A 27,526-nucleotide genomic window follows, 5' to 3' on the forward strand; every position below is an offset into this window, starting at 1 on the left:
CTTAGTTTTCTCTGCAGCGTGATGAAACAACCAATTATATCACTTTCTGTTTCAGAGTTGACCGTTCATTTTGCTGATGTACTGTTACAATGTTACAGCATACAATTACAGTGCACAACCGTTGGCCAACAGTACCTTTCTCTTCAAAATAACCAAGGTTTCTGTGGTGTTCAAGTACAGCCTTCATGTCCTCTGGCGGGAAAAAGGATTGTAAACAGTCATCGAGGAATGACGGAGCATCTCCGAGCAAAGCTGCCAACTGAGAAAAGAGATCAGGTTACTAGTATAGTATTCCTGCATTAATTTATCATTATACTGCCAAATGACTCACAGTGAGGTTCAAATGAAAAATAAATTCAGTTGATGAGGGTTTATATTTATTTCCTTTGATCCCTGATTTTTCCCGGATCACTTTGTGTTCCTATAAACTTGTGTTACTGCCAGGAAAAGGAGAAGTGCCACATTAGAACCTCTTACAGCGCTGTGGACCCACATAACAAATAGTGTGATGGCCTAATGAGCATTCCTTTACGTTAGAGTAAGTAACTGCTACTAATCTGACTTTGTTATTTTGCTACTCTGCCACTCAAAAGAGAAAGAATGAAGCTGTCCACTGAGACGCTGTGTTGTTGCACCTGTACCCAGTTAACCCAGCATTGAGCCCGAGTGCCACAGTTAGCCAAAAAAAATAGAAATAAACAAGCAGTTCAGCTTGGAATAATGACAGAGCAATTATCCTGGTGATACTTCTGTGTGTAGCATTTGGTTTATTCGGATGGGGGAATAAAAGGCAGAGGCAAAACAAGTAGTGCAGACCTCCCACAGGGCCGCACCGGGCCTGACAGCCTCCCTCAGGTAGCTTCACATCAACACTGCAGAGGGCAGGTAACAAAATAGGGATATGACCCGTTACATAAGCTTGAATGTCAGCAGCAGTGTGGCTATGGAAGGCTTTGATGGTATCACTACAGAAAAAGGTAATTGTAATATGTAATTGGCTGATAACGCAGGCCAAGCTAGAGTTTAAAAGCAACGTGGCACCTGTGTGAAGTCTGGAACTGGCAGCAGCTCCTTCAGTCTTGATATGAACTCCCACACCAGCATCTCGAGTGCAGCGTCATACTTCGAGCCAAAATACACAGGGAAGATTTCCTGCAAATGCAAAAGAGAGAAACACAAACACATCAAGGATGGATTGTTGTCGGAAACTGGCATCACCCAGAGAGATAATCAGATTGGAGAAAACCATTTGAATGAATAGTGAAATGTTCTGTACCATTTTTTCTACCTGATGAACTAATGGTACAGCACGTAATAGAGTATATGATGCAGTAAAGTCAGCCTGATTACTGACGGACTTTCTGTTTATATGTTGTATTTATGGTAGTATTCAGAATATTTATTTAGTTTATAGAAAATATTATAGATTATTTTCATCGCATTATGAAATATTCCCACCCATCTAAAAAGGAAAGTAAAACACAATTAAGGAGTGAGTGCGGTCTCACCTGAAAAAAATATTTTCTTTCCGAGGGATCCTCCAGTAATGAATGCACCAACTCCACAAAGTTCACCTCAGATTCCTCCACCTGGTTTATGGTTAGCTGTTATAAACAATCACAAATTCAAGAAAACAACAGTGTACTCTTGAAATTACGTCATGAGACTCATCACAATCATAACTGACCCAGTAAACTTCCACACCAGAATGTGTGTTGCGAGCGACAGTTTACTTACATGGTGATCCTTGGCAGTGCTGACAGGGGCTTTAATTCTGTCCAAATGTGGCTGAATGGTCTGCATGTCCACTGGGTGCTCACCTCGACACATCTCCAGAACAAGCTACACACACACACACACACACACACACACACACACACACACACACACACACACACACACACACACACACACACACACACACACACACACACACACACACACACACACACACACACACACACACACACACACACACACACACCTGTTAAATTGTGTTTAACTTGTTCTTCATTGTTTGACCTGTTGCTACTCTGCCAACATGATTTATAGGGGATGAAATAAATACAGACATAACTGAGAGAGAATACCCACATCACGTATGATCTACTCATTAGCTAGGCCTACTGTTTACAGATTTGAAATGTGTTCTTTAACTTGAGTTTTGTTAACATGAGAAATATCTCAAAGTAAGTACAAGCGTCACCTCATTATAAATTAACGGTTATCATATTACTGACCCTGGCCCTGAGTCCCAGGATGAGCTGAGCCCTCTGACTGTAGCTCATCAGCTCTGGGACCAGTTCTGTCACCATGGTAACAAACTCCTCCAGCATCCCGTAGTGGTCCACAAGTCCCTGCTGCACTACTTGCCACACTGCAGCTGATAAAAGCTGCAAGGGCGGGGCCAGGAGGCGAAGATAGTGGACTGGAAGATCATTACCTGAAGTGGAGGAAGAGAGGCAAAGTGAAAACCAAAAATGTATCAACATTTCATGTCCACTGACAATTAAAACCCTTTTGATCCAGCCTGTTAGAGAGGATTACTGTGCATCTACAGGCAACGGTGAATGTTTCAAATGACCCACTACCTGACAGAAAGCAAGAGCAGGAGTAAACAACCCAATACAGGTAACCCAATAACCAGGTAACATGAGACACCTGCACAAGTCTCTATTGGTTGCATTACAGTTTTATGGTTCATATTCCTTATCAGAGGTCTTTTCACAATCAGTTGAGTAAACATGCCAATGTGTTAGGCAATATGACAATATAAATGTATCTATTCTATGATTTTGCCACACCATCTATAGCTTATTTATAGAAAATTAGCCATATTGGATTTTAATATAACTTTTGAATCTGTGTAATGAAGTGCTTTTATTAGGTAATGGCAATAACAGACATGATCATCTGGTTATTTTATGTATTAACAAACTCTCAAATATTTTATAAATAAAACTCCATCTGATAAATAAGATTGTGTGATAAGATCAAAAGCCCCAAAAAGCTATTGAACCAAAATTTGATTACAAATCACAAAATAAAATTGTATTTAGTTCGCCCACCTCTACTTGTGAAAGGGAAATATTTCAATGTGACACACTAAAACAAATACAACAAAATATTAATTTCGGTGGTCTTCACATAAAGGGTCACGGCTACATAATGTGGCTTCTCTCATATGCAGTAATGGATTTTCAGATTTTTGCGACGATTATTATGCTGCGGCAGAAGGAATTAAAAATATCCGCTGCATAGTACATGTACAGTAGCCTATAGCTGTCAAAAAAATTGACATGCTGGACCACAGTTTGTCTGGGAAGAGACAGGTGCAGTCTTTTCATCCGTAAGCTGCATTTTGTTGTTCAGACAAGGAAACTTGATCCAAAGCCTACTTCAGAAAGTGCAAATCAGCAGTGACAGTTTACTCATACATTACATATAATTCATCAACACTTCAACAAGCAATGTGTCAACAAACATCCACCTGACACTTCACATGCTGGCCAAGTGCACACGCATGCATGAGTGAACTTGATTTATAGTGGCAAAATGCCTGCTGAAATAATGACCTGACAGTGCTGCTCTGAGGTGCGCTGACAACAGCATCCATCAAACTCAAAACAAACTCTTATCTTGTTAAATGCTGTACAACTGAGAAGCATATTGCATTTCTGATGTAGGAAGCTATAGTAAAAAACTATTCCAGTCAATACTAAATGCAAACTATTCCAGCAGATCAATGAGCCTCTGGTGGGGAGATGGATATAAGGCATCACTTGAGATGCTAGAGTGATAAGCTCAACGTGGATCAAGAAGGTCAATATAGAAACACTGCAGGGATATCATACAGAATATAAGCAGTTAATTTATGGTCACTGTCAACTCACTGATGACAACACAGAGATCAGTGATCATTATTAAACGTGATTTTTACTTCCATTACACGCACCTCGACTGCTTCCACTTTCAGCTCCCCGTTTTATTTCCATTTAGAAGCAGACAGAAAAAAACGAGCAGATGTCCCCCTCGGGTTGTAGCGATCAGAAAAAAATATTAGAAAGCCTAATGAATAGATTCGGCTAATTTCTGATTCATAAAACATTAATCGCCGATTGCCCACCAACACAAACGCGAGCGCAATTTTGCAGGAAGCATTGACAGGCTCTTGTTTTTAAATCTCGCTTTTGGGAGGAGAGACAGAACAAAGGTTTCTGGTCTCATCCGCCTCAGTCCAGATCCCGGCAAGCCCTCTTTCCGGGTTGGCTGACGAAGACCGGATCAACCGGGCAATGCAGATTTTACAACGCTAGATGGCGCAATTGTCTTTCCATTTTATATTAACAGGCCACAAAAAGAAGCCTGAAAAAAAAAAAAGTACCGTCTACTTATATCACTTACGTTACTTATTTAAGAGACATTATACATAACGTCGGTAACCTTCCAAAGTTCTTAGTAGTTTTGCGTGGCCGCGGTAGAGCAAAATCTGGCCGAAATGTATATATATCTATGGAAATGTAAAGATAAGTCCAGCAGCACCTGGACGCAGCCGCAGCGGCCACCGCTATGATTGGGTCGTGGTGTACAAGAAACGCCCACTTCTTTTCTTCTTCTCTTTTTAAGTCTTGATGTCGACGTTACGTACACATTCTCCGGTACAGTAGGTGGCGGCATGCACCAACGTTGGTCTGTAGTCCAGCATGAAAAATAAAACAGAAGAAGCAAAACAAAATGGATGCTTGTTTTGAACAGGAGTTGTGCGAGGAGGTCCGCCGTTACCCACAGTTATATGATTCGTCCAAGTACAGAGGCCACCGAACGACGTCGAACGCCTGGCAACAAATCGCTCAAACGCTTGGGAGAAGTGAACTAACCTGCCGTCAAAAGTGGAAATGTCTGCGAGACAGATACGTAAAGGCCAAGAAAAAGCTAAAAGGCGCGAGCGGCAAAGCAGGCAGAAGTGCCACTGCCTACATTATTTCCATGTTAGATTGGCTCTCTGGCTTCATCAATCGTCGTGCCACAGAGGCGACGCGGACCGTCAGTTGTAGTAGGCCAGAAGAACCTATGCAATGCGCGCCGCCGATAAAAGCGCGCAGCTCTCCGTCGAACGCGGAAAGTATGTCAGAGTCTGAAGAAAGAAATCCAACTAAAAAAGTACACTATTTGACAAGTAAATTATCTTTATATAAATTGTCTTCTAAATAATAGTAATGGATTACGGCTGTCCATCATACTTACAGTCACAAAGAACCATTCATCTGCAGCCTATGGACATTCTTGGATGTGGACAAACATGAATATGTTGCTATTTTGAGAATAATTTGAGTCAAATCACCAAACATTTTCTGGTTCCAGCTTCTCAGATGTGAGCATTTGCTGCTTCTCTCATTGTAGACTAAACATCTCTCTTTAGGTTTTGGACTGTTATGGGACAAAAATACAGAAACAGTTTGAATTTTCCAAGTAATTGCAATGGCCGTATTTCACTATTTTCTGACATGTATTGGCTTAACGAATAATATAATCATTTTGAAAATAAGGTTTAATCAACTATTAAAAAAAAGAATGTATTACTGCCCTAACGTTCACTGGAATTATTGTAATGGGTGCCCCTCATTTCAGAGCAGGGTGTTGTTCAATGTGTCGAGAGATGGAACATAATATTATTGTGCATATAGTAGGCTATATAAGGTTTGAGACTGGTTAATAACTGATGTTTCTCTGCATGCATCTACTGTTAGATCCTCATCTCCCTCTGTCATCCGTGCGCCTCCTGGTTCCTCCTCTGAGGTTGATGTCAGCCTGTATGTGGCAGGTGGCCCAGGAGCGGAATGTAGACCAGTATGACAAACTGGCCGAATTCATCATGTTGGTGACGGAGATGGTCCCAGAGCTTCTGGACTACAAACAGAAGACTCAGCTGATCCTGGGACTGAGAGCTCGGGTTAGTGAATGGAGGTATTATTGAGACTATTTGTGGGCATCTTTCACTGTTCTTTTGTCTTGTATTATCAAGCAGTCAAAGTGGAGTCAAGAAATGAAATTTTATTTCTATGGGTGGCCCTCTCAAGGCCTAAATAATGCATCCATTATCCAAGTTAAGCATGATGTTTTGATTTTGTGTTTTTCAGCTCATCCTTGAGTTATTAAAGATGATGGATGAGGTTGACTGTAAAGCTATCCAGGATCATCTTAACAGTTTCCAACAGACAAACCTCATGCATGAAGAGGTGGGTAATGCTGACGACAGGATATTTTACATGAAGACACAGTGTCTCAGTCGTTTTAGATGTCAACTGTACCTGGGCTTTATGACAGGACCCAGATGGAGAGGTGGAGACTTCAAAGTCAGCATTTGTGGAGCTGGTTCAAACATTACTTGAAGACCAATCTAAAAAAAAAAAATTTTTCAAGGTGAGTTTTACTGAATATAAGTTTTTACGGTGCTCTAAGTGATGTCACGCGTTTTTTAGGCTACAACATTTTTTGTCACATACAGCAAACATCTCCTCACTATCCGAGAGCTGCCTGTCCCCTGAACACACTGTAAAAAAAACTTGGTCTCTGTAGACAGCCCAGGCTCCACAAACGGCAACAAAAACAAACCGCACCACGAACCATAACAAACAAAGTGTTCCAGCCAATAACCGACAAGAAGGAGTTGGTTGAGCCATCACCGCAGCAGCGTTGGCTACTTCCACAATGTGCGTTCATGACTCAACCAACTCCTTCTTGTCGGTAATTGGCTGGAACACTGTTTATGTTTGGTGGTGCAGGTTGGCGCAGTTTGATTTTGTTGCCGTTTGTGGAGCCTGGGCTGTCTACAGAGACAGTGTTTTTTTTTTTTTTTTACAGTGTGTTCAGGAGACAGGCAGGTTCGCGGTGATGCAGAGGGGTCTGCGGGGGTACGCAGTCAATTCGACGCAGAAGCATACATCTACATTCATTCATCTTCTTCATAATTCATACATGATTTATATCTTTTTTCCTGTCTAAGGAGGTCTTCCCAGTACAGTATGGAGCTTGTTTTGATAAAACGCTGCAGATTCTGGGGTGGGAGTTCTTCCACCGACTGGAAGAGTTCCTCCCAGTTCCACGTTTTTCACAGGTAGGCAGCAGGGTGAAGATAAAGGGACCTTCCATCCACTGGTTCCCTAAATGCTGGCTGGTGATTTATGTCGAACGGGCTTTTCACATTAAAAAGTCTGAACCAAGGTTCATGTTTTTGTTACATGTATACATTTGATCCAGGTAGTTTTGGTTTCACGTTACAATTATGCAAGCACACTAAAGACCTTTCACATGAGGTACCTACATCCTGTCATCATCACCTACTTGGGCTGCTTCTCCCATATACATTACATATCTAGTGTCCGTCACTGCCTCTCTTGCTCAACCACACACTACGTACACACTAGCACTGAGCTATTCCTTATAGGACTCCCTTCTCTCATATGAAGATAGATTGCCAGAACTTCCTGAAATTGATCATAAAGTCTGAACAATCAAAAAAATGCTTTTACACTAGAAACGAGCCGGACCATGGTTGTTTGATCTGGACTGATACCACTTCTTTTTGTCGGAACTAGGTATGGCTGTTTGGTCTGGACGGTAGTAGTGGGTGGTGTTTTCACAACTGTAATTTTGGTTTGTAACAAAATGAAAAGTCAGAATACACACCCTAAGTCAGCCATCGTGTAGTAATGGCTTGTAGAATAAAAATGTTTCAGAAGTGCAGGGGCCAAAATAGCTTTTTCTTTGCATCACTTTAGAATTCTTACACAGTCAGAATTCAACAACAACAGATTATAAATGTCAATCCACATAGCAGAGGATGATCTTGGAAGAAGGAGCAGCAGTTTGTGTTTAAAATCCACTTATTCTTCTTTTCCAGGTGTGCTCCATGTTTGACATTTCTTCCCTTGACGAGGAGTTTGAGCAGTTTCTCTCCGACCCTGAGGATCTGAAGAGGATTTTGCAGCACCAACAGGAGCGACAAAAGTTGACTAAAAGACTCTGTTAACTCTTAGTATTCCATTTCTCTGAATTACAGTCATGGTGCACTGAAAACCCCTTTTTCACTGTTTCATTAGAATGGGATTTTGCCAATCCCCACTCACCATTTTATACCCAACTATTAATCTTTTGCAATTAAAGGACAATTCCGGCACAAAATTAACCTAGGGGTTAATAACATATGTGCACTGAGTTGACTGTTCTCTGGGACATGTTTTCATGCTAATTAAATGTGTCTCTAGCTTGAAACAAGCTAGCGCAAACGGTGCTTAGCTTCTAACGCTACCTTTCGGGGCAGAGGATAAATCGCTATTTATACACCACTAACAAGGCTCAAAATAGCACCACACTTCAACGGTAGCATAATGAGGGTCCCTACATGTAAACCGAAGCATTGAGAACTTTGTAAGTGTACAGGCAGTTTAATAATAATAAAAAAAAAAAAAAAAAATCAATTGAGTGTAGAGCAGAGAAGGGCTAAAAAATAAGAGAAGAGCGGAGGTAGAGAAAAGACCTTCGGAGAGACCCGTAACGTTCTGAAACACACGGCAGAGGCAGAGAAATTAGTACGACCTAAGTCATCCAAGGTGTGGGAGCACATCCCACTAAATCAGTCGAAAAAGTGTGTTAATTCAGATCGATCTCATGAAGTGGCGTATGTATGACACGCCAATTCGTATGCCATTTTGACGTGTTACCAAGATGCATAATAGCTTTTTAGCGTGTTTATCAACGCCGTTCGGCCGCCATTGACCTACGTCACACGTTACCTCACATTACGTGTGAATTATCGCCCTAGCGAGTAGTATGAAAGGACGGAAGTCCACGGAGGAAGGTTGGTTGGGGTGGTGGATGGGTAAAACGCAGGACTTTCACCCAGGAGAGCTGGGATTGCGTCCTGCGTGTGGCGTTTATCAACCATGTTTTTTATTTTATTTAAATAAAGCCTTCCCCAATGTTCTTTTCCTAAACCCAACCTTTTTTTCCTTCTTTTTTTACACGCATGACATTATTCTCACGATAGCACAGCACATTCTCGCGATAGCACTGCACGTTCTCGCGATCTCACACACACACACACACACACACACACACACACACACACACACACACACACACACACACACACACACACACACACACACACACACACACAAAGCTATATTTGTCAACAATAATACAGAATATATACATGACAACAGATTAAAGAATGAATGGGCCAAAAAAGGCAAGTGATTAAAAACGTGTCTTTAGTCTTGCAAACTATACCACCCCTGCTTCACTACTGTTATTAACAAGCTAACGCTAGCTTGTCATGCTTGTCAGCTGGATAACAAGTAAACAGCAGCACAGAAGAGCTACTGGAGGGACGTTACGTTCCCAACTTCAAAACGGAACAAAAGTAGGATTGTGTAGTGACTTTACCCTGCTGTTGAACTCCCTTCCTCCTCATCAAGGACTCCAACATGTTTACGTTTTAGGTGCTGAATCATCACCGTGGTGCTCCCGTGCCATGCCATGTTGCTTTTGCTCATCTTGTAATTAACACTTTTTCGACTGATTTAGTGGGATGTGCTCCCACACCTTGGATGACTTAGGTCATACTGATTTCTCTGCCTCCGCCATGTGTTTCAGAACAATGTTACGGGTCTCTCCGAAGGTCTTTTCTCTACCTCCGCTCTGCTCTTATTTTATTTATTTTTTGCCACCATTTTGTAAACATAGCCATTCTGAGAAATAGACAGAATTTTGTGGAGCTGATTACTTAATAAATTTAGTAAGCTGAGGCTTAATTAGCTTTGTATCAACTAATTTGGCAATGGCTTGAATGTAACGCCGGACATTCATTAATATAATATCCATTAAATAATTACTGAGTGAAAATGTGGTACCAGTGCATCTATGCTATTTATCCATGTCTTGGTACTTTATACAATTTCCAGTGTTTTGTATTTAACCCTTGTGTTGTCCTTCGGGTCCCAGTGACCCGAAGGACAACACAAGGATTATGTACTTCCCTTTACTTTGTTGAGAATTGCTCTCTAAACCCTGTTTCTTGTAAAGTAAGTAAGTAAAGTTTATTTCTAGAAGACATTTAAACACAGTTTAAGCTGACCAAAATGCTGTACAAACAAGAACTAAGTTGCTGTATTAACCCTTGTTTAGAGAGCAATTCTCAACAAAGTAAAGGGAAGTACATAATCCTTGTGTTGTCCTTCGGGTCACTGGGACCCGAAGGACAACACAAGGGTTAAGTTGCTGTCATCTCCATTTACACTGGTTCTGTTAGTGCTGCATTCCTGCCTGACAAACAGCACCACTCTGGTGCCTTTTAACATGAATGTTATCGGTTTCTCAGTTGAATTCACCTTCATGTCAGACACCATCCTCTCCACGCTCGCCTCTAAACAGACTTCACCGACATCTGAAGATCAGGATCAAATAATGGATCAGGGAGAGGGCAAACAAGGCACTGGGAAATCACAGGGAAGAAATCGAGAGAAGTCAGTACAGATGACGGTGAAGCAAGAAAACAGCTGGAGAGCAGAAGATATTTGTGAGGATGATGAAGAGACTGACAACAGTTCCATTGAACCAGACTGTGGGCTGCCTGAGTACGGACTGTCACCCCTCACTTCTTCTCCACGTTCAGAAGCTGCAGAGCCAGGTGATGGTGGTGAGCATCTCTTTCATCGTATCTGATATTTAAAAAAAATATTCTTCCGAAAGTGTTTGATTATACTGGTGTTTTATTGACTCATTATGACAAGAGCAACATAACTCAGCTAAAGATTGTGAAGATCACCTTAAGTTTAAAGATGAGCTTGGTTATTTTGCTCCTCTGCATGTAATATAGATTCTGTTGAGTGAATATATCACTAATTCTCTTGTTTCCAGAGACAGCTGTTGAAGCCACCACCCAGACACCCAGATGTTCAGTGGATAAAGTGAAGGAACGTCTGGATCTGAGGAGAAACAAGAAGCCATCAGAAGAGAGCAGGATCCAGTTCTTGACAGGAGGCAGAGCCGATGTCTCTCTTCCGTTCAGCGAGGACTCCGTAAGAGCCAATGAAAACACACTGGAGTGTGGCAAGACTCTTGCATCTCCTTCCACCTTGAAACAACATCCCCTTGTTCACACTTCTGCACGACATAAGTGCACTCAGTGTAACAAGACATACAAATGGCGCTATCACCTGGAAGACCATTTATTTACTCACTCTAAATCGACAGTTTGCAGCCTTTGTGAGAAGAGATTTAGTTCTCAATCTTTACTAAAAGCTCATCTGCGTCGTCACAGCGGAGAGAGGCCATTTGCCTGCTCGTACTGCGACAAGCGGTTCTTGACAAAGTCAGTTTTGAAGTACCATGTGCGCATTCACACCGGTGAGCGGCCGTATGCCTGTACTTTTTGTGGCAAGAGATTTAGTTCTCAAACTTTACTTAAAATTCATTTGCGTCGTCACAGTGGAGAGAGGCCATTTGCCTGCTCGTACTGCGACAAGCGGTTCTTGACATGGTCAGTTTTGAAGTCCCATGTGCGCATTCACACCGGTGAGCGGCCGTATGCCTGTACTTTTTGTGACAAGAGATTCACACAGCCATATATGCTCACTGTGCACATCAGGATTCATAAGAAAGAGAAGCCGTATCTGTGCAGCACATGTGGTATGTCTTTTCGTAGCTCTGGGGCCTTGCTGGTCCACACACGCACGCACACAGGGGAGCGGCCTAGTCAGTGTGACATCTGTGGAAAAGGTTTTGCCACAGCCATACAGTTGACAAACCATCGGCGATACCACACAGGAGAGAGGCCGTATTCTTGCTCACAATGTGACAAATCGTTCCACTGTCAATCAGGACTGAAGAGACACACGAGGACACACACAGGAGATAAACCTTACCAGTGTTTAACATGTCACAAGACTTTTTCTCAAAAATCCAACATGAGGATACACCTCAAGGTCCATAAGAACATCTAGCATGCTGTTGTGATTTTTAGAGAGTTTATCTGTAGTCGTAAAGAAAAACCTGGTTTATTTTACACCAGGATGTGCTGTTTTGATGCATTTTCATGTCAGTAAATCACCAACATGTATGTATTTTTTTTATATATATATATATATATATATATATATATATATATGCACAATATTACACAGCATTTTCAAAATGTACTGTAAATAAATTTTTCTATTTGACATAAAATCAAGATCATTCGTTTTTAGAGGAAAATTGTAATTTCTTTGACAATATGTTTACACCACCTGTCAGGAGCCCTCTTGCGTGTGTGTGTGCAACTTCTTGCTTTCCATTCTCTTCAAGTCAGCAAAAGGCCAAACGAGATGTAAATTTTTGATTAGTCTGCAGACAGACACATGTAACAGTTATAACTGCAATGCTTAGAAGTGCCACAAGGCGGTGCCTACCTTTGTTATTGTTGTGATGCACTAGTGTGAAGACGCGCTGCAGCAGTGTTCTCTCCTCGGACCATTGCCTGTAAAATTAATATTAACAATCTATGCCTTGGACTCAGACTGACACATCACGAGAGACTTCACTTAAGAGTTAGTGCAGGTTATCCTATATGTTCTACTGCTCATGTATGATAGGTAAATATAGCGCCGTGGAGACCTGGCATTGTATGGTCCATGTTGTAGAATAAAGCATCAGTGTTGAAGCTCCGTTCAGTTGTCCGTGGACTCTTTGAGCTCATCGACTATCTCTGAGCTCCTCTGAGCTCACGTTAGCTAGCTCTCTCCACCTACACCAACATACTCCACTTCAGTCCAGTTGGTGGCGTATGCACCTCCAGTTGGTTTGCCAAGAAGAAGACGAAGAAGAAGACAACAACAAAAATAACATGGGTGCTAGTTTTGAAGAGAAATTGTGCGAAGAGGTCCGCCGTTACCCACATTTATATGATAGGTCTGTTAAGGAGTACAACGACAGAAAAATCTCCTTAAACTCCTGGCGACAAATCGCTCAAACTCTTGGGAAAAGTGAAACAGCCTGCCGTCAAAAGTGGAAAAGTCTGCGAGACAGATATGTAAAGGCCAAGACAAGGCGGAAAGGCGGGAGCAGCAAAACCGGCCGGAGGGCCTACATTATCTCCATGTTAGACTGGCTCTCTGGCTTCATCAAGCATCGTTCCACGGAGGAGACGCGGTCACGGACCCTTAACTGTAGTATGGCTGTCACCGCGTGCACGAAACCCGCACAAGTACGCAGCTGTCCGTGGAACGCGGAAAGTATGTCCACTCAAATTCAAAGAAAAAAAAAACAAACATATGCAACTGTTTCGATTATAATTTAAGTATTTTATCAAGTTAAAAAGAAAATGTTCTGGTTCCATGTTGTGATTTAACAATCGATTAGCTAGGTGAGAAAATATCAGTGAAACTAATTTGATTACAGCACAATGTAGGTCCTTTAATCTGAAAACGTTACTACTTTTAAAAAACATTTCAACTAAAAATGGATGCAGTCACAATCTTGAGCTCTGCTGTTCTTTTTTCCTCTTTAAACATCTCATAACCTTTTCAATGCAAATAAAATGCATTTAGCATATTCATCATTTATAGTTTGTCAAATCAGATTACCCTTACAAAAACACCACTGGTACAAACTACAGGTGTACTGTGAGTTCTACAACATGCAGGATGCTTTTTCTTTTGTGTCATTTTTTGTTGCTGTTTTGTTAATCAAAGGCCACATGGAGGAGACTTTGTAACGCAAGAAGATTACTGAAAATAATCATCTTCTATTTTCGATGTATATAAAAAAAACTATTATCCATAAAGCATCATAAAAAAAAAAAAAAAAACACCAAAAAAAAAAAAAGCGGCCAGTTTTTTTTTTTTTTTTATAAAAAAAAAAAAATTTTTTTTTTTTTTTTTTTTTTTTTTTTTTTTTTTGGGGGGGGGAAATGTTTTTTTTTTTTTTTAAAAAAAAAAAAAAAAAAAAAAAAAAGAGGAAAAAAAAAAATTTTTTTTTTTTTTTTTTTTTAAAAAAGATATATTTGCAAATAGGATAAACATGATTTCACAAAAGGCTGCAGCCCAGTGTGGAGTCAGTTTCTCAAATGAGTGAACAAGAACACCAGGTTTATATGCATCTTCAGAGTGACAGCACACACGCACTTGGATTATTATGACGCTACAATTTTGACAGGCAATCTGATACACATGAAGACAATCAGAGGAATACAAGAGACATCTTGGAGTCATCTCACCTCCTCCTCCCTGTACGACTTTCACCCCACAGTTACATCTTAACTGGCATGGGAAAACATGAGATAGTTTTAGGGTGACCTTGTACCTTTATCGGTTCAGGCTAACAGTGCTCACATAATGTTCCAGACTGGATGTCTCACAAAGTTAGAATCAAAATCTGCATGTGGGAATGAGAGACTCTTTCAGCATTTGTGAGAGAATTAAAGTACGAATTAAACATAAAAATATAAGGAATTGTGCTTAAATGTAATTTTCCCATTACAAATTCAAATCAAATTTGACTTACATGCTGGCAGAATTCATGGAAAGTTTCATAATTTTAAAATTGCCATATGTAGTTAAGTAAAAATTTACTATTTGACTAAATCTAATTGAAATTTTTTTCATATGTAATCTGGGCTAATTATTGTTACATATTTTCTAATCTGATTATGTAATTGGGATGACATACTACCCAACCCGGTCTACAACATATATCCTATTTACTGTAGTTTCTGAAATGGATGTCCCTATTCTAGAGCACGGTGTGGTTCAATGTGTCAGAAGATGTAAAACAACTCATAATATTATTGTGCATATAGTATAAGGTTTGAGACTGGTTAATAACTGATGTTTATCGGTTTCTCTGCATGCATCTACTGTTAGATCCTCATCTCCCTCTGTCATCCGTGCGCCTCCTGGTTCCTCCTCTGAGGTTGATGTCAGCCTGTATGTGGCAGGTGGCCCAGGAGCGGAATGTAGACCAGTATGACAAACTGGCCGAATTCATCATCTTGGTGACAGAGATGGTCCCAGAGCTTCTGGACTACAAACAGAAGACTCAGCTGATCCTGGGACTGAGCGCTCGGGTTAGTGAATGGAGGTATTGAGACTATTTGTGGGCATCTTTCACTGTTCTTTTATCTTTTATTATTAAGCAGTCAAAGTGGAGTCAAGAAATGAAATCCATTTTATATCTATGGGTGCCCCTCTCAAGGCCTAAGAAAAGCTCATCGTTAACAAGAAAAATGCATCCATTGTCTAGTTGTCAAAGTGTAATTTTGAAAGTTAAGCATGATGTTTTGATTTTGTGTTTTTCAGCTCATCCTTGAGTTATTAAAGACGATGGATGAGGTTGACTGTAAAGCTATCCAGGATCATCTTAACAGTTTCCAACAGACAACAAACCTCATTCATGAAGAGGTGGGTAATGCTGACGACAGGATATTTTGCTACTTACCCTGAAATAGTCATTTTTATTTATTTATTACAGATGCAGACATTCATAAGTTAATAAGGAGAGACATTTAAATGTAAAAATGATAATGAATGCATGTAAATAAACTGTACCTGGGCTTTATGACAGGACCCAGATGGAGAGGTGGAGACTTCAAAGTCAGCATTTGTGGAGCTGGTTCAAACATTGCTTGAAGACCAATCTGAAAAAGAGAATTTTTTCAAGGTGAGTTTCACCCTAACATTTGTTTTAAGTTTTTCAATTGTTAAAGCCATTAATCTATGCCTCCACCTCATGAGTTTATCTTCCGTATATTTCATACATGATTTTTATATATTTTTTCCTGTCTAAGGAGGTCTTCCCAGTACAGTATGGAGCTTGTTTTGATAAAACGCTGCAGATTCAGGTGTGGGAGTTCTTCCACCGACTGGAAGAGTTCCTCCCAGTTCCACGTTTTTCACAGGTAGGCAGCAGGGTGAAGATAAAGTGACCTTCCATCCACTGGTTCCCTAAATGCTGGCTGGTGATTTATGTCGGTGTAATTAGCCATTGTTAAATAATGTCAATCCACATAGCAAAGGATGATCTTGGAAGAAGGAGCAGCAGTTTGTGTTTAAAATCCACTTATTCTTCTTTTCCAGGTGTGCTCCATGTTTGACATTTCTTCCCTTGACGAGGAGTTTGAGCAGTTTCTCTCCGACCCTGAGGATCTGAAGAGGATTTTGCAGCACCAACAGGAGCGACAAAAGTTGACTAAAAGTATGAATCTGTTAACCCTTAGTATTCCATTTCTAGAATATAAAATGACTGAGTTTAATAGGTAATCTGGATTTCCAATTTTCTGTTTAATAAAGTAAATAATTAGTGAGTAAAAATGTATCTGTGTATCCATACTATGAGGGAAAGGAAGAATAGTTTTTTTTCTTAATCTCTGACTTGGTACTTTATGAATGACAGCTGGTAAAAAAAAAATATATTTCCAATATTCTGTATTGATTTCTCTGTTATGTCCATTTACTCTGGTTCTGTTAGTGCTGCATTCCTGCCTGACAAACAGCACCACTCTGACCCCTTTAACATGAATGTTATCGGTTTCTCAGGTGAATTCACCATGTCAGACACCATCCTCTCCACGCTCGCCTCTAAACAGACTTCACCGACATCTGAAGATCAGGATCAAATAATGGATCAGGGAGAGGGCAAACAAGGCACTGGGAAATCACAGGGAAGAAATCGAGAGAAGTCAGTACAGACGACAGTTAAGCAAGAAAACAGATGGAGAGCAGAAGATCTTTGTGAGGATGATGAAGAGACTGACAACAGTTCCATTGAACCAAACTGTGGGCTGCCTGAGTACGGACTGTCACCCCTCACTTCCTCTCCATGTTCAGAAGCTGCAGAGCCAGGTGATGGTGGTGAGCATCTCTTTCATCGTATCTGATTTTCTGATAATGTGAAAAAAATATAACATGTCGGCAGCAGGCCTTACTCAGGCATGTGCTTGGCTGTGAAGTCATATTGGGAAAAAAATCTTAACTCGGCATGTAGATTCTGTTGAGTGAATTTATCACTAATTCTATGGTTTCCTGTTGGCAGAAACAGCTGTTGAAGCCACCTTTCAACCATCAGAAGAGAGCAGGATCCAGTCCTTGACAGGAGGCAGAGCCGATGTCTCTCTTCCATTCAGCGAGGACTCCGTAAGAGCCAATGACAACACACTGGAGTGTGGACAAACCTTTGCGTCTCGTTCCACCTTGAAACAACATCCCCTTGTTCACACTTCTGCACGACCATTCAAGTGCACTCAGTGCGACAAGACCTATAAACACCGTAAAGACCTGAACTCTCATCTTAATTTTCACTCTAACCCTAAAGCCCATCCCTGTAGCCTTTGTGAGAAGAAATATCCTTCGAAGTATGCGCTTAAAGCTCATCTGCGTCGTCACAGCGGAGAGAGGCCATTTGACTGCTCGTACTGCGACAAGAGGTTCTTTAGTATTACAGATTTGAAGTTCCATGTGCGCATTCACACCGGTGAGCGGCCGTATGCCTGTACTTTTTGTGACAAGAGATTCACACAGCCATATATGCTCACTGTGCACATCAGGATTCATAAGAAAGAGAAGCCGTATCTGTGCAGCACATGTGGTATGTCTTTTGTTAGCTCTGGGGCCTTGCTGGTCCACACACGCACGCACACAAGGGAGCGGCCTCATCAATGTGACATCTGTGGAAAAGGTTTTGCCACCGCTACGCTATTGACAGAACATCAGCGATTCCACACAGGAGAGAGGCCGTATTCTTGCTCACAATGTGACAAATCGTTCCACATTAATGCAGGACTGAAAAGACACATGAGGACACACACAGGATATAAACCTTACCAGTGTTTAACATGTCACAAGACCTTTTCTCAAAAATACAACATGAGGATACACCTCAAGGTCCATAAGATCATCTAGCATGCTGTTGCGACATTTGGAGAATGTATATTTAGTGATAAAGAAAAGCCTGGTTCATTGCTACGCCAGGGCACGCTGTTTTGGTGCATTTCCATGACAGTAAAACACCAACATGTATGTAAATATGGACTAGGGGTCTCATTTATAAACGTGGCGTACGCACAAAACTGGGCTGAAAATGTGCGTACTCCACACAAAGGTTGTGATTTATAAAATACAAACTTGACAGCAGAATGTGCGGTCCTCCACGCAAACTCTGACCCATGCGTACGCACATTTTGGAGACGATGGGAATTGGCGACGCAGATGGTGAGGTGGTGAACTGATGTCAGACTGCAGAAAGTAGCCTACATGTGGGAATAAAGATTACTCTTAATATTTTCAAGTATTGATGCCTCACGCTCATTTCTTCACTCCATGTCATCCACGTTGTCATGAAGATTCAATTCAACAGTGTTATTTGCACTTGTACTGAAAGATACTTAATCGGCGCTGTCACATCGTCCGCTACGGAGCGCAGGAGGAGGAGATTGGCCGACTCCATGGAATACAGGATAACATCAAATACCCTACCATTAGATAACTGCAGAACACAGTGTAAATAACTAAATATCTGTATTAATACTGTGCATAGCCTATATCATCAAATGGAAATACAGCCGTTAAGCTCTCGCGCAATTGTTACACTTAATGTCCTCGTCATCAGTCCAACTTTAATACGGTTCGTGACAAAACCTGCATAAATAAAAGTGTGTTTGCCTATTAGACTTTCATCTTCAAATTGTATCGGCGTAAAGAACAACTGCCAGGATGATTAACATACTGATCAGCATTCATGAAGTACTTTGCATTGACTATTTATGGTTAAAAATGGGCGGGATAAGAGGTTGATTCACTTACACACACACTTGTGGGTAATCTGTGATTTATAAAGGGAACATTGCTTACAGATGTGCGTACGCACGGTTTTATAAATTTTTTTTTTTGGCGTACGCCATTTTTGGCTTTTGGGCATACGTACACTTTTAGTAAGGATCCTACGCACAGTTTTATAGATGAGACCCCTGAACACTCAAATGTTGCACGTGTGGAATGTGTACCTCGTGTTTTAGGAGACCATTAGATAATTAGCGTAGTTACTGTAGGTTAAAGACTTCTGAATAAAATGTGCCAATATATACCAAAATGAAGGAGTGCCCACACTTGTGAGATATAGTATATAGTATGAGACTGTGTGTGGCTTAGAAATAGGGATCTTTGTAACATGAATGTGTCTTTGGCCGGTAAATATATTTTCTTTACCCAACCCATAAACATCTTTGATAAGACTTCTGTGTATTATTTAAGAATTGCAACCAAGAAATGTAATGGGCATGTTATTTTACAGCTGACGAATAACTACTCCTGTGGAAAAACTGTATAATGCGGACATTGTTTGAAAATACATCTTTGGCCTTTATTGTCTGTGGGTCTGATGCAGCTGATGAAGTTAATGATAGTATTTTGATCTATAATTTGCAGGTGCTATGCTTAAGTTTGTACGTAGATGAGATGCTCTATCTTCATCCAGTCCAAGCACAGACTTTGCACATTATTAATTTGTAATAAACATGTATGTCCCCATATGGTTGCCTTGTGCATCACATGTTTTTAGTTTTATTATATCCTTTCTACATTAAGACATTTTACACATTAAATATGGTGAGATTCAGCACTTTCCAATGTTGTTGCCTTTTTATTTGACTCAATGTCTATTTCAAAACAACAACAACATACAACACAATAAAAGGAAGACTACAGACACAAATTATAAGATATGGAAATGCAGGGCCAGGGATCTAACTACCAACCTTCCAATTGGTAGGCGACCGCTCTACCACCTGAGCCATAGCCGCTATTCCTAGTGAAGTGGCAACAGGTTACAATGTAGAGGGACCCCAAAAGGTCTATGGACGCACATAATGTGCTATGTAACCACTAAAAGAAAGCACAAGCTACCATATGGTATACGGATTCGGTACAGGATGAGAATTTGATGTGGTTTATGCAGTTTCTGTGCTTAATTTAAAATTTTGTGGAGATGCATTGATAGGTAAATATAGCGCCGTGGAGACCTGGCATTGTATGGTCCATGTTGTAGAATAAAGCATCAGTGTTGAAGCTCCGTCCAGTTGTCCGTGGACTCTTTGAGCTCATCGACTATCTCTGAGCTCCTCTGAGCTCACGTTAGCTAGCTCTCTCCACCTACACCAACATACTCCACTTCAGTCCAGTTGGTGGCGTATGCACCTCCAGTTGGTTTGCCAAGAAGAAGACGAAGAAGACAACAACAAAAACAACATGGATGCTTGTTTTGAAGAGCAATTGTGCGAAGAGGTCCGTCGTTACCCACATTTATATGATAGGTCTGTTAAGGAGTGCAACGACAGCCAAATGACGTTAAACTCCTGGCAACAAATCGCTCAATTTGAGAAAGTGAAACCTCCGTCAAAAGGAGAGAGGGGGGGGGGAATATGGGGGGCAAAAGTGGAAGGCGGGAGCAGCTAGGCGATTGCCTACATTCCGTTGGGTGCTTAGCATCGTTCCACGGCGGCTGTTCTGTATTTTGGTAACACCGCTGTCCGTGTAACGCATACTATGTCGTTATTCCCAAATTATGTTCCATATTAATGTTGGTCCTTTTTGTTCTTATGGATGCTCGTTCCTGCTTTTTTCCATCTATTATTTTTTTTTTGTGTCATTTTTGTGTTTTGTTTATCTTGTTGTGTGAGTTTTTGTGGATTATCTACTGAATCCTCATCTCCCTCTGTCTCTGTTCCTCCTCTGTGTCTGTGTGTGGACATTCGGTGTCTTCTCTTGTCTCTCTCCTCTCCTCTGTCCTTCCCCTCCTCTCTCTTTTCTATGTCTCTCTTCTCTGTATGTCTCTTGTGCTGCTGTGTGTATTGTGTATATTATATATATATATATATATATATATATATATATTTATATATATATATATATATATATATATATATATATATATATATATATATATATTTATATATATATGTATATATATATGTATTTATATATGTATATATATATGTTATATATATATATATATATATATATATATATATATATGTTATATATAATATATATATTTATATTATATATATATATATATATATTATATATTTATATATATTTATATATATATATATATATATTTTATATATATAAATATATATATAAAATATGGGCATCTTTCACTGTTCTTTTATTATTAAGGGACAGTTCGTTATTTTTAGGCCACCAGAGGAGTTTTGGGACCTTTAGTCAAAATAGACATGACCTTCCCCTCGCCAGTAATAATTTTTCTATGACCCTCCAAAACAATTTATCGATACCTCCTGCACTGGTTTGCACTTGGCAAAGATATACACATTACCATTGTTTTTTTTGTTTTGTTTTTTACAGCCATGGCATATGTGATTTAACCTCTGCATTCTCATCTGATGCATCCCACTCCTCTGTTATGGTGTGGGGGCCATTTCAGTAGATTTACTCGCTGACGTTGTGGAAACACAATAAGCATGGAAACTAAATGCACACTTCCTGCATTACTGCATTACTTCAAATACTAAGTTACTCCTCTAGTAAACTAGTATTCGCATGAAATAAAACAATAAAACATTGAGACCATTCAGCAAAGCACTCTGGGTAACATTCAACACACAAACTGGTTTGTCACTAGGCTTCCTCCACTTCGCCGTTTGAACAAAGTGGAATAAACGTAAGTCCAAATCTACACAAAACACACAATCAATTAGTAAGCTGACATCAAATGTGGCCGTTTCTATGAATACAAAAGTTTACAATACAAAACCCTCCCCTATTTTCCTCCGGTGGTCCATACCATAAATACCAAACGGTCCCTAAGCAGTCAAAGTGGAGTCAAGAAATTAAATTAATTTCTATAGGTGCCCCTATCAAGGCCTAAGAAAAGCTCATTTTTAACAAGAAAAATGCATCCATTGTCTAGTTGTCAAAGTGTAATTTTGAAAGTTAAGCATGATGTTTTGATTTTGTGTTTTTCAGCTCATCCTTGAGTTATTAAAGACGATGGATGAGGTTGACTGTAAAGCTATCCAGGATCATCTTAACAGTTTCCAACAGACGACAACAAACCTCATGCATGAAGAGGTGGGTAATGCTGACGACAGGATATTTTACATGAAGACAGTGGTCTCATCCATGTCTCAGTTTTAGAGGACAGACAATAGTCTTTAGGTTTTGCTACTTAACCTGAAATATTTATTTTTACCATCAGATACAGACATTTATAAGCTGTTAATAAGTAGGAGAGACATTTAAATGTAAAACTGATAATGAATGCATGTAAATAAACTGTACCTGGGCTTTATGACAGGACCCAGATGGAGAGGTGGAGACTTCAAAGTCAGCATTTGTGGAGCTGGTTCAAACATTGCTTGAAGACCAATCTGAAAAAGAGAATTTTTTCAAGGTGAGTTTCACCCTAACATTTGTTTTAAGTTTTTCAATTGTTAAAGCCATTAATCTATGCCTCCACCTCATGAGTTTATCTTCTGTATATTTCATACATGATTTTTATATATTTTTTCCTGTCTAAGGAGGTCTTCCCAGTACAGTATGGAGCTTGTTTTGATACAGCGCTGCAGATTCTGGGGTGGGAGTTCTTCCACCGACTGGAAGAGTTCCTCCCAGTTCCACGTTTTTCACAGGTAGGCAGCAGGGTGAAGATAAAGGGACCTTCCATCCACTGGTTCCCTAAATGCTGGCTGGTGATTTATGTCGAACGGGCTTTTCACATTAAGATGTCTGAACCAAGGTTCATGTTTTTGTTACATGTATACATTTGATCCAGGTAGTTTTGGTTTCACGTTACAATTATGCAAGCACGCTAAAGACCTTTCACATGAGGTACCTACATCCTGTCATCATCACCTACTTGGGCTGCTTCTCCCATATACATTACATATCTAGTGTCTGTCACTCCTTCGCTTGCTCAACCACACACTACGTACACACTAGCACTGAGCTATTCCTTATAGGACTCCCTTCTCTCATATGAAGATAGATTGCCAGAACTTCCTGAAATTGATCAAAAAGTCTGAACCATCCAAAAAAATGCTTTTACACTAGAAACGAGCCGGACCATGGTTGTTTGATCTGGACTGATACCCCTTAATTTTTGTCGGAACTAGGTATGGCTGTTTGGTCTGGACGGTAGTAGTGGGTGGTGTTTTCACAACTGTAATTTTGGTTTGTAACAAAATGAAAAGTCAGAATACACACCCTAAGTCAGCCATCGTGTAGTAATGGCTTGTAGAGTAAAAATGTTTCAGAAGTGCAGGGGCCAAAATAGCTTTTTCTTAGCATCACTTAAGAATTCTTACACAATCACATAACAGATTATAAATGTCAATCCACATAGCAGAGGATGATCTTGAAAGAAGGAGCAGCAGTTTGTGTTTAAAATCCACTTATTCTTCTTTTCCAGGTGTGCTCCATGTTTGACATTTCTTCCCTTGACGAGGAGTTTGAGCAGTTTCTCTCCGACCCTGAGGATCTGAAGAGGATTTTGCAGCACCAACAGGAGCGACAAAAGTTGACTAAAAGTACGACTCTGTTAACTCTTAGTATTCCATTTCTCTGAATTACAGTCATGGTGCACTGAAAACCCCTTTTTCACTGTTTCATTAGAATGGGATTTTGCCAATCACCACTCACCATTTTATACCCAACTATTAATCTTTTGCAATTAACTAAGAATATGACATGACAGTGAGTTTAATTAGTTATCTGTATAACCAATTTTCTGTGAACGCTATAGTTGCCCCCACAAGGAATTCTAAGTAATGACAACAACACTGTCGTTGCATTCACATGATGCAAGCCTTCGGTGTTCGCGCACCGCCACCACCACTCGTCCACACAGTTGCTGGTAGCGTCTATCCCATCTGTCACGAATGACGGCTGGAGAGGCTTTTCAAGTGCTCAATTTGTGGCTTTATTAACAAAACACCGAAACATACTCCAACCAAAATACAAAACTATTCAACTGAGGCAAAATAACAGCCAACAAATAAAATGGTCACCTCACAGCAAGCAAGGTACCAGTGCATCTATGCTACGGAAGAAAAGAAAATATTTAGGTTTTGTTAATCTATGTCTTGGTACTTTATACAATTTCCAGTGTTTTGTATTTAAGTTGCTGTCATCTCCATTTACTCTGGTTCTGTTAGTGCTGCATTCCTGCCTGACAAACAGCACCACTCTGGTGCCTTTAACATGAATGTTATCGGTTTCTCAGGTGAATTCACCTTCATGTCAGACACCATCCTCTCCACGCTCGCCTCTAAACAGACTTCACCGACATCTGAAGATCAGGATCAAATAATGGATCAGGGAGAGGGCAAACAAGGCACTGGGAAATCACAGGGAAGAAATCGAGAGAAGTCAGTACAGACGACAGTGAAGCAAGAAAACCGCTGGAGAGCAGAAGATATTTGTGAGGATGATGAAGAGACTGACAACCGTTCCATTGAACCAAACTGTGGGCTGCCTGAGTACGGACTGTCACCCCTCACTTCCTCTCCACGTTCAGAAGAAGCTGCTGAGCCAGGTGATGGTGGTGAGCATCTCTTTCATCGTATCTGATTTGATTATACTGGTGTGTTTTATTGAATCATTATGACAAGAGCAACATAACTCAACTAAAGATTGTGAAGATCACCTGTAAGTTTAAAGATGAGCTTTAGGGATTGACAAAAAATGGATTTTTTTTTTAGTGCCAATGCTGATTTTTATTTTTTTTTCTCCATCATCCTTAGCCAATGACCGATACGGGCTGCCAATTTTCTTGAGCCAATACTGCTTTTGCCCCCTCAATTTACATCATAAAAATGTATACCCTGCCACACTGGATTTGTTTTTGGAATCTGCTCTGCCATTTCTTTCAAAATAATAAACAAAAACACAGATCAGTGTCACTTCTGCAATCATCTTACATTCATATCACCCAAATTATGTGTGCAATGTGCATCATATGGATGGGTGCACTGCATATGGTTAACTGTGCAAGGGTAAAAGGCTTTCATCAACATCTACAACACAGCCTTGATGTTGCATTGCTTGCTGACATATTATAATACAGATATAAAACGACAGATGTAATCAGGTCATCACAAAATGTCCTTTGTCAACACTGTTAAACACAATAAACCTGAAAAGTAGTCATAGAAATAAAGTGCTTGATTTGTAATTTAAGACTGCCATGCACTCTGCTAGTGGGGGAGGGGCAGTGCATGGTCTGCATGTGAACTGCAGCGTCTCTAGCAACACAGAGCTGCCTGTGGACGCCTGTCTGTAAATAATGCCGGGGAAAAAATTGTCGGCGAAAGCAGCAGCTGCCTATCGCCCGATACACATAAAAGCGCAAATATCGGCCGGCCGATAAAATCGGTCTATCACTAATGACCTTGGTTATTCTGCTCCTCGGCATGTAGATTCTGTTGAGTGAATATATCACTAATTCTCTTGTTTCCTGTTGGCAGAGACAGCTGTTGAAGCCACCACCCAGACACCCAGATGTTCAGTGGATAAAGTAAAGGAACGTCTGGATCGGAGGAGAAACAAGAAGCCATCAGAAGAGAGCAGGATCCAGTTCTTGACAGGAGGCAATGAAAACACACTGGAGTGTGGCAAGACTCTTGCATCTCCTTCCACCTTGAAACAACATCCCCTTGTTCACACTTCTGCACGACATAAGTGCACTCAGTGTAACAAGACATACAAATGGCGACATCATCTGAAAGACCATTTACTCACTCACTCTAGATGGACAGTCCGGTCCTTTGCTTGCAGCCTTTGTGAGAAGAGATTTAGTTCTCAATCTTTACTTAACGTTCATTTGCGTCGTCACAGTGGAGAGAGGCCATTTGCCTGCTCGTACTGCGACAAGCGGTTCTTGACAAAGCCAGTTTTGAAGTCCCATGTGCGCATTCACACCGGTGAGCGGCCGTATGCCTGTACTTTTTGTGAAAAGAGATTCACACAGTCGTATCCGCTGGCTGTTCACCTCAGGATGCATAAGAAAGAGAAGCCGTATCTGTGCAGCACATGTGGTATGTCCTTTTGTAGCTCTGGGGCCTTGCTGGTCCACACACGCATGCACACAGGGGAGCGGCCTAGTCAGTGTGACATCTGTGGAAAAGGTTTTGCCACCGCTATTCATTTGACACAACATCGGCGAACTCACACAGGAGAGAGGCCGTATTCTTGCTCACAATGTGACAAATCGTTCCACTGTCAATCAGGACTGAAGAGACACATGAGGACACACACGGGATATAAACCTTACCAGTGTTTAACATGTCACAAGACTTTTTCTCAAAAATCCAACATGAGGATACACCTCAAGGTCCATAAGATCATCTAGCATACTGTTGTGATTTTTAGAGTTCATCTGTAGTGATAAAGAAAAGCCTGGTTTATTTTACGCCAGGATGTGCTGTTTTGATGCATTTTCATGTCAGTAAATCACCAACATGTATGTATTTATGTTAATATGGACAAAATATTACACATTTGGTATAATGTGTAAATAATTGGGTATTCACCCCTCCCACTAATGCACAGAGATCATCCGGGGTAGGTGGTCAGTAGTAACAGAGTGAACCAAAGTCTGATAAACCCACATCTGCAGGATCAACTGGGACTCTGTGGAGAACCAACTTTCCATTAGTGAGGTCCATCAAAGTATTTCTACTTGGCCCTGTCTTCAGACTTTTGTGATAGAACTGAGGGACTATTCTCTCCACTTAAAATGACAAGAATTGCGTTTAATTTCATCAGCAGAATTTAAGAGACAAGGCTTATATGACAAGGAGCCTTGAAACTTTTCTGCAGTTGAAGGTCCTTGCTATTAAAGACACTTCTTATCCTGTGTTCAGCCAAACATACTTAAAACTATCAAAAGTACATGTACTGGTTATTCAAAAGGGGCCTTTTCAAAGTGTACTGCAAATAAATATTTCTACAGTATTTGTCATAAAATCAAGATCATATGTTTTTAGAGGAAAATTGTAATTTCTTTGCTTTCCATTCTCTTCAAGTCAGCAAAAGGCCAAACGAGATGTTAACTTTTGATTAGTCTGCAGATAGACACATGTAACACAGTTATAACTGCAATGCTTAGAAGTGCCACAAGGCGGTGCCTACCTTTGTTATTGTTGTGATGCACTAGTGTGAAGACACGCGCTGCAGCAGTGTTCTCTCCTCGGACCATTGCCTGTAAAATTAATATTAACAATCTATGCCTTGGACTCAGACTGACACAATCACGAGAGACTTCACTTAAGAGTTAGTGCAGGTTATCCTATATGTTCTACTGCTCATGTATGATAGGTAAATATAGCGCCGTGGAGACCTGGCATTGTATGGTCCATGTTGTAGAATAAAGCATCAGTGTTGAAGCTCCGTTCAGTTGTCCGTGGACTCTTTGAGCTCATCGACTATCTCTGAGCTCCTCTGAGCTAACGTTAGCTAGCTCTCTCCACCTA

At 40.5% G+C, this 27,526-nt stretch overlaps 3 protein-coding genes across 14 annotated transcripts in view; 2 read left to right on the top strand and 1 right to left on the bottom strand.

Annotated features, from left to right (window-relative positions):
• Positions 1 to 27,524, bottom strand: part of zgc:113263 (uncharacterized protein LOC503753 homolog) — a 40,331-nt gene extending 12,807 nt beyond the window's left edge. The window contains exons 1-10 of one of the 5 annotated variants that reach the window (XM_039791891.1): positions 27,394 to 27,524; positions 27,186 to 27,255; positions 22,335 to 22,423; positions 15,588 to 15,676; positions 6,309 to 6,397; positions 2,241 to 2,443; positions 1,738 to 1,842; positions 1,509 to 1,604; positions 1,042 to 1,152; positions 136 to 259 (exon numbers count right to left, since the gene is read on the bottom strand). In XM_039791891.1, the coding sequence (XP_039647825.1) occupies positions 136 to 259; positions 1,042 to 1,152; positions 1,509 to 1,604; positions 1,738 to 1,842; positions 2,241 to 2,336 (532 nt within the window). In that variant the 5' untranslated portion in view covers positions 2,337 to 2,443; positions 6,309 to 6,397; positions 15,588 to 15,676; ... (1 more) ...; positions 27,186 to 27,255; positions 27,394 to 27,524. Of the gene's footprint in view, positions 1 to 135; positions 260 to 1,041; positions 1,153 to 1,508; positions 1,605 to 1,737; positions 1,843 to 2,240; positions 2,444 to 3,955; positions 4,522 to 6,308; positions 6,398 to 15,587; positions 15,677 to 22,334; positions 22,424 to 27,185; positions 27,256 to 27,393 lie in introns of those variants that run through there. The other 4 variants (XM_039791887.1, XM_039791888.1, XM_039791886.1 and 1 more) reach the window with 4 other exon arrangements.
• On the top strand, positions 4,646 to 12,118 carry LOC120553474 (zinc finger protein 557-like). Of its 4 annotated transcripts, XM_039791913.1 has the most exons (9): positions 5,042 to 5,122; positions 5,247 to 5,371; positions 5,748 to 5,950; positions 6,138 to 6,236; positions 6,325 to 6,420; positions 7,004 to 7,114; positions 7,901 to 8,018; positions 10,382 to 10,699; positions 10,921 to 12,118. In XM_039791913.1, exons 3-9 carry the CDS (start codon positions 5,801 to 5,803, stop codon positions 12,003 to 12,005), a joined length of 1,977 nt encoding a protein of 658 aa, XP_039647847.1. In that variant the 5' UTR covers positions 5,042 to 5,122; positions 5,247 to 5,371; positions 5,748 to 5,800; the 3' UTR covers positions 12,006 to 12,118. The 4 variants fall into 4 exon arrangements, with proteins under 4 accessions (XP_039647843.1, XP_039647846.1, XP_039647842.1 ...); XM_039791909.1 differs by lacking the exon at positions 5,247 to 5,371 and having other exon boundaries at positions 4,646 to 5,176; positions 10,382 to 10,690; XM_039791912.1 differs by lacking the exon at positions 5,247 to 5,371 and having other exon boundaries at positions 4,646 to 5,122.
• Positions 12,236 to 27,443, top strand: LOC120553478 (zinc finger protein 37-like). 5 transcript variants are annotated; one of them, XM_039791927.1, is made up of 8 exons: positions 12,236 to 13,274; positions 14,904 to 15,106; positions 15,339 to 15,440; positions 15,604 to 15,699; positions 15,827 to 15,937; positions 16,116 to 16,233; positions 16,575 to 16,889; positions 25,520 to 27,443. In XM_039791927.1, exons 1-8 carry the CDS (start codon positions 12,827 to 12,829, stop codon positions 26,401 to 26,403), a joined length of 2,277 nt encoding a protein of 758 aa, XP_039647861.1. In that variant the 5' UTR covers positions 12,236 to 12,826; the 3' UTR covers positions 26,404 to 27,443. The 5 variants fall into 5 exon arrangements, with proteins under 5 accessions (XP_039647861.1, XP_039647863.1, XP_039647864.1 ...); XM_039791929.1 differs by lacking the exon at positions 25,520 to 27,443 and adding an exon at positions 17,077 to 18,059 and having other exon boundaries at positions 12,239 to 13,274; XM_039791930.1 differs by lacking the exon at positions 25,520 to 27,443 and adding an exon at positions 17,071 to 18,059 and having other exon boundaries at positions 12,239 to 13,274; positions 16,575 to 16,880.
• Positions 27,525 to 27,526: the final 2 nt, after the last annotated feature.

The sequence above is a fragment of the Perca fluviatilis genome, chromosome 23, assembly GCF_010015445.1.
Source record: "Perca fluviatilis chromosome 23, GENO_Pfluv_1.0, whole genome shotgun sequence".
NCBI lineage: Eukaryota > Metazoa > Chordata > Actinopteri > Perciformes > Percidae > Perca > Perca fluviatilis.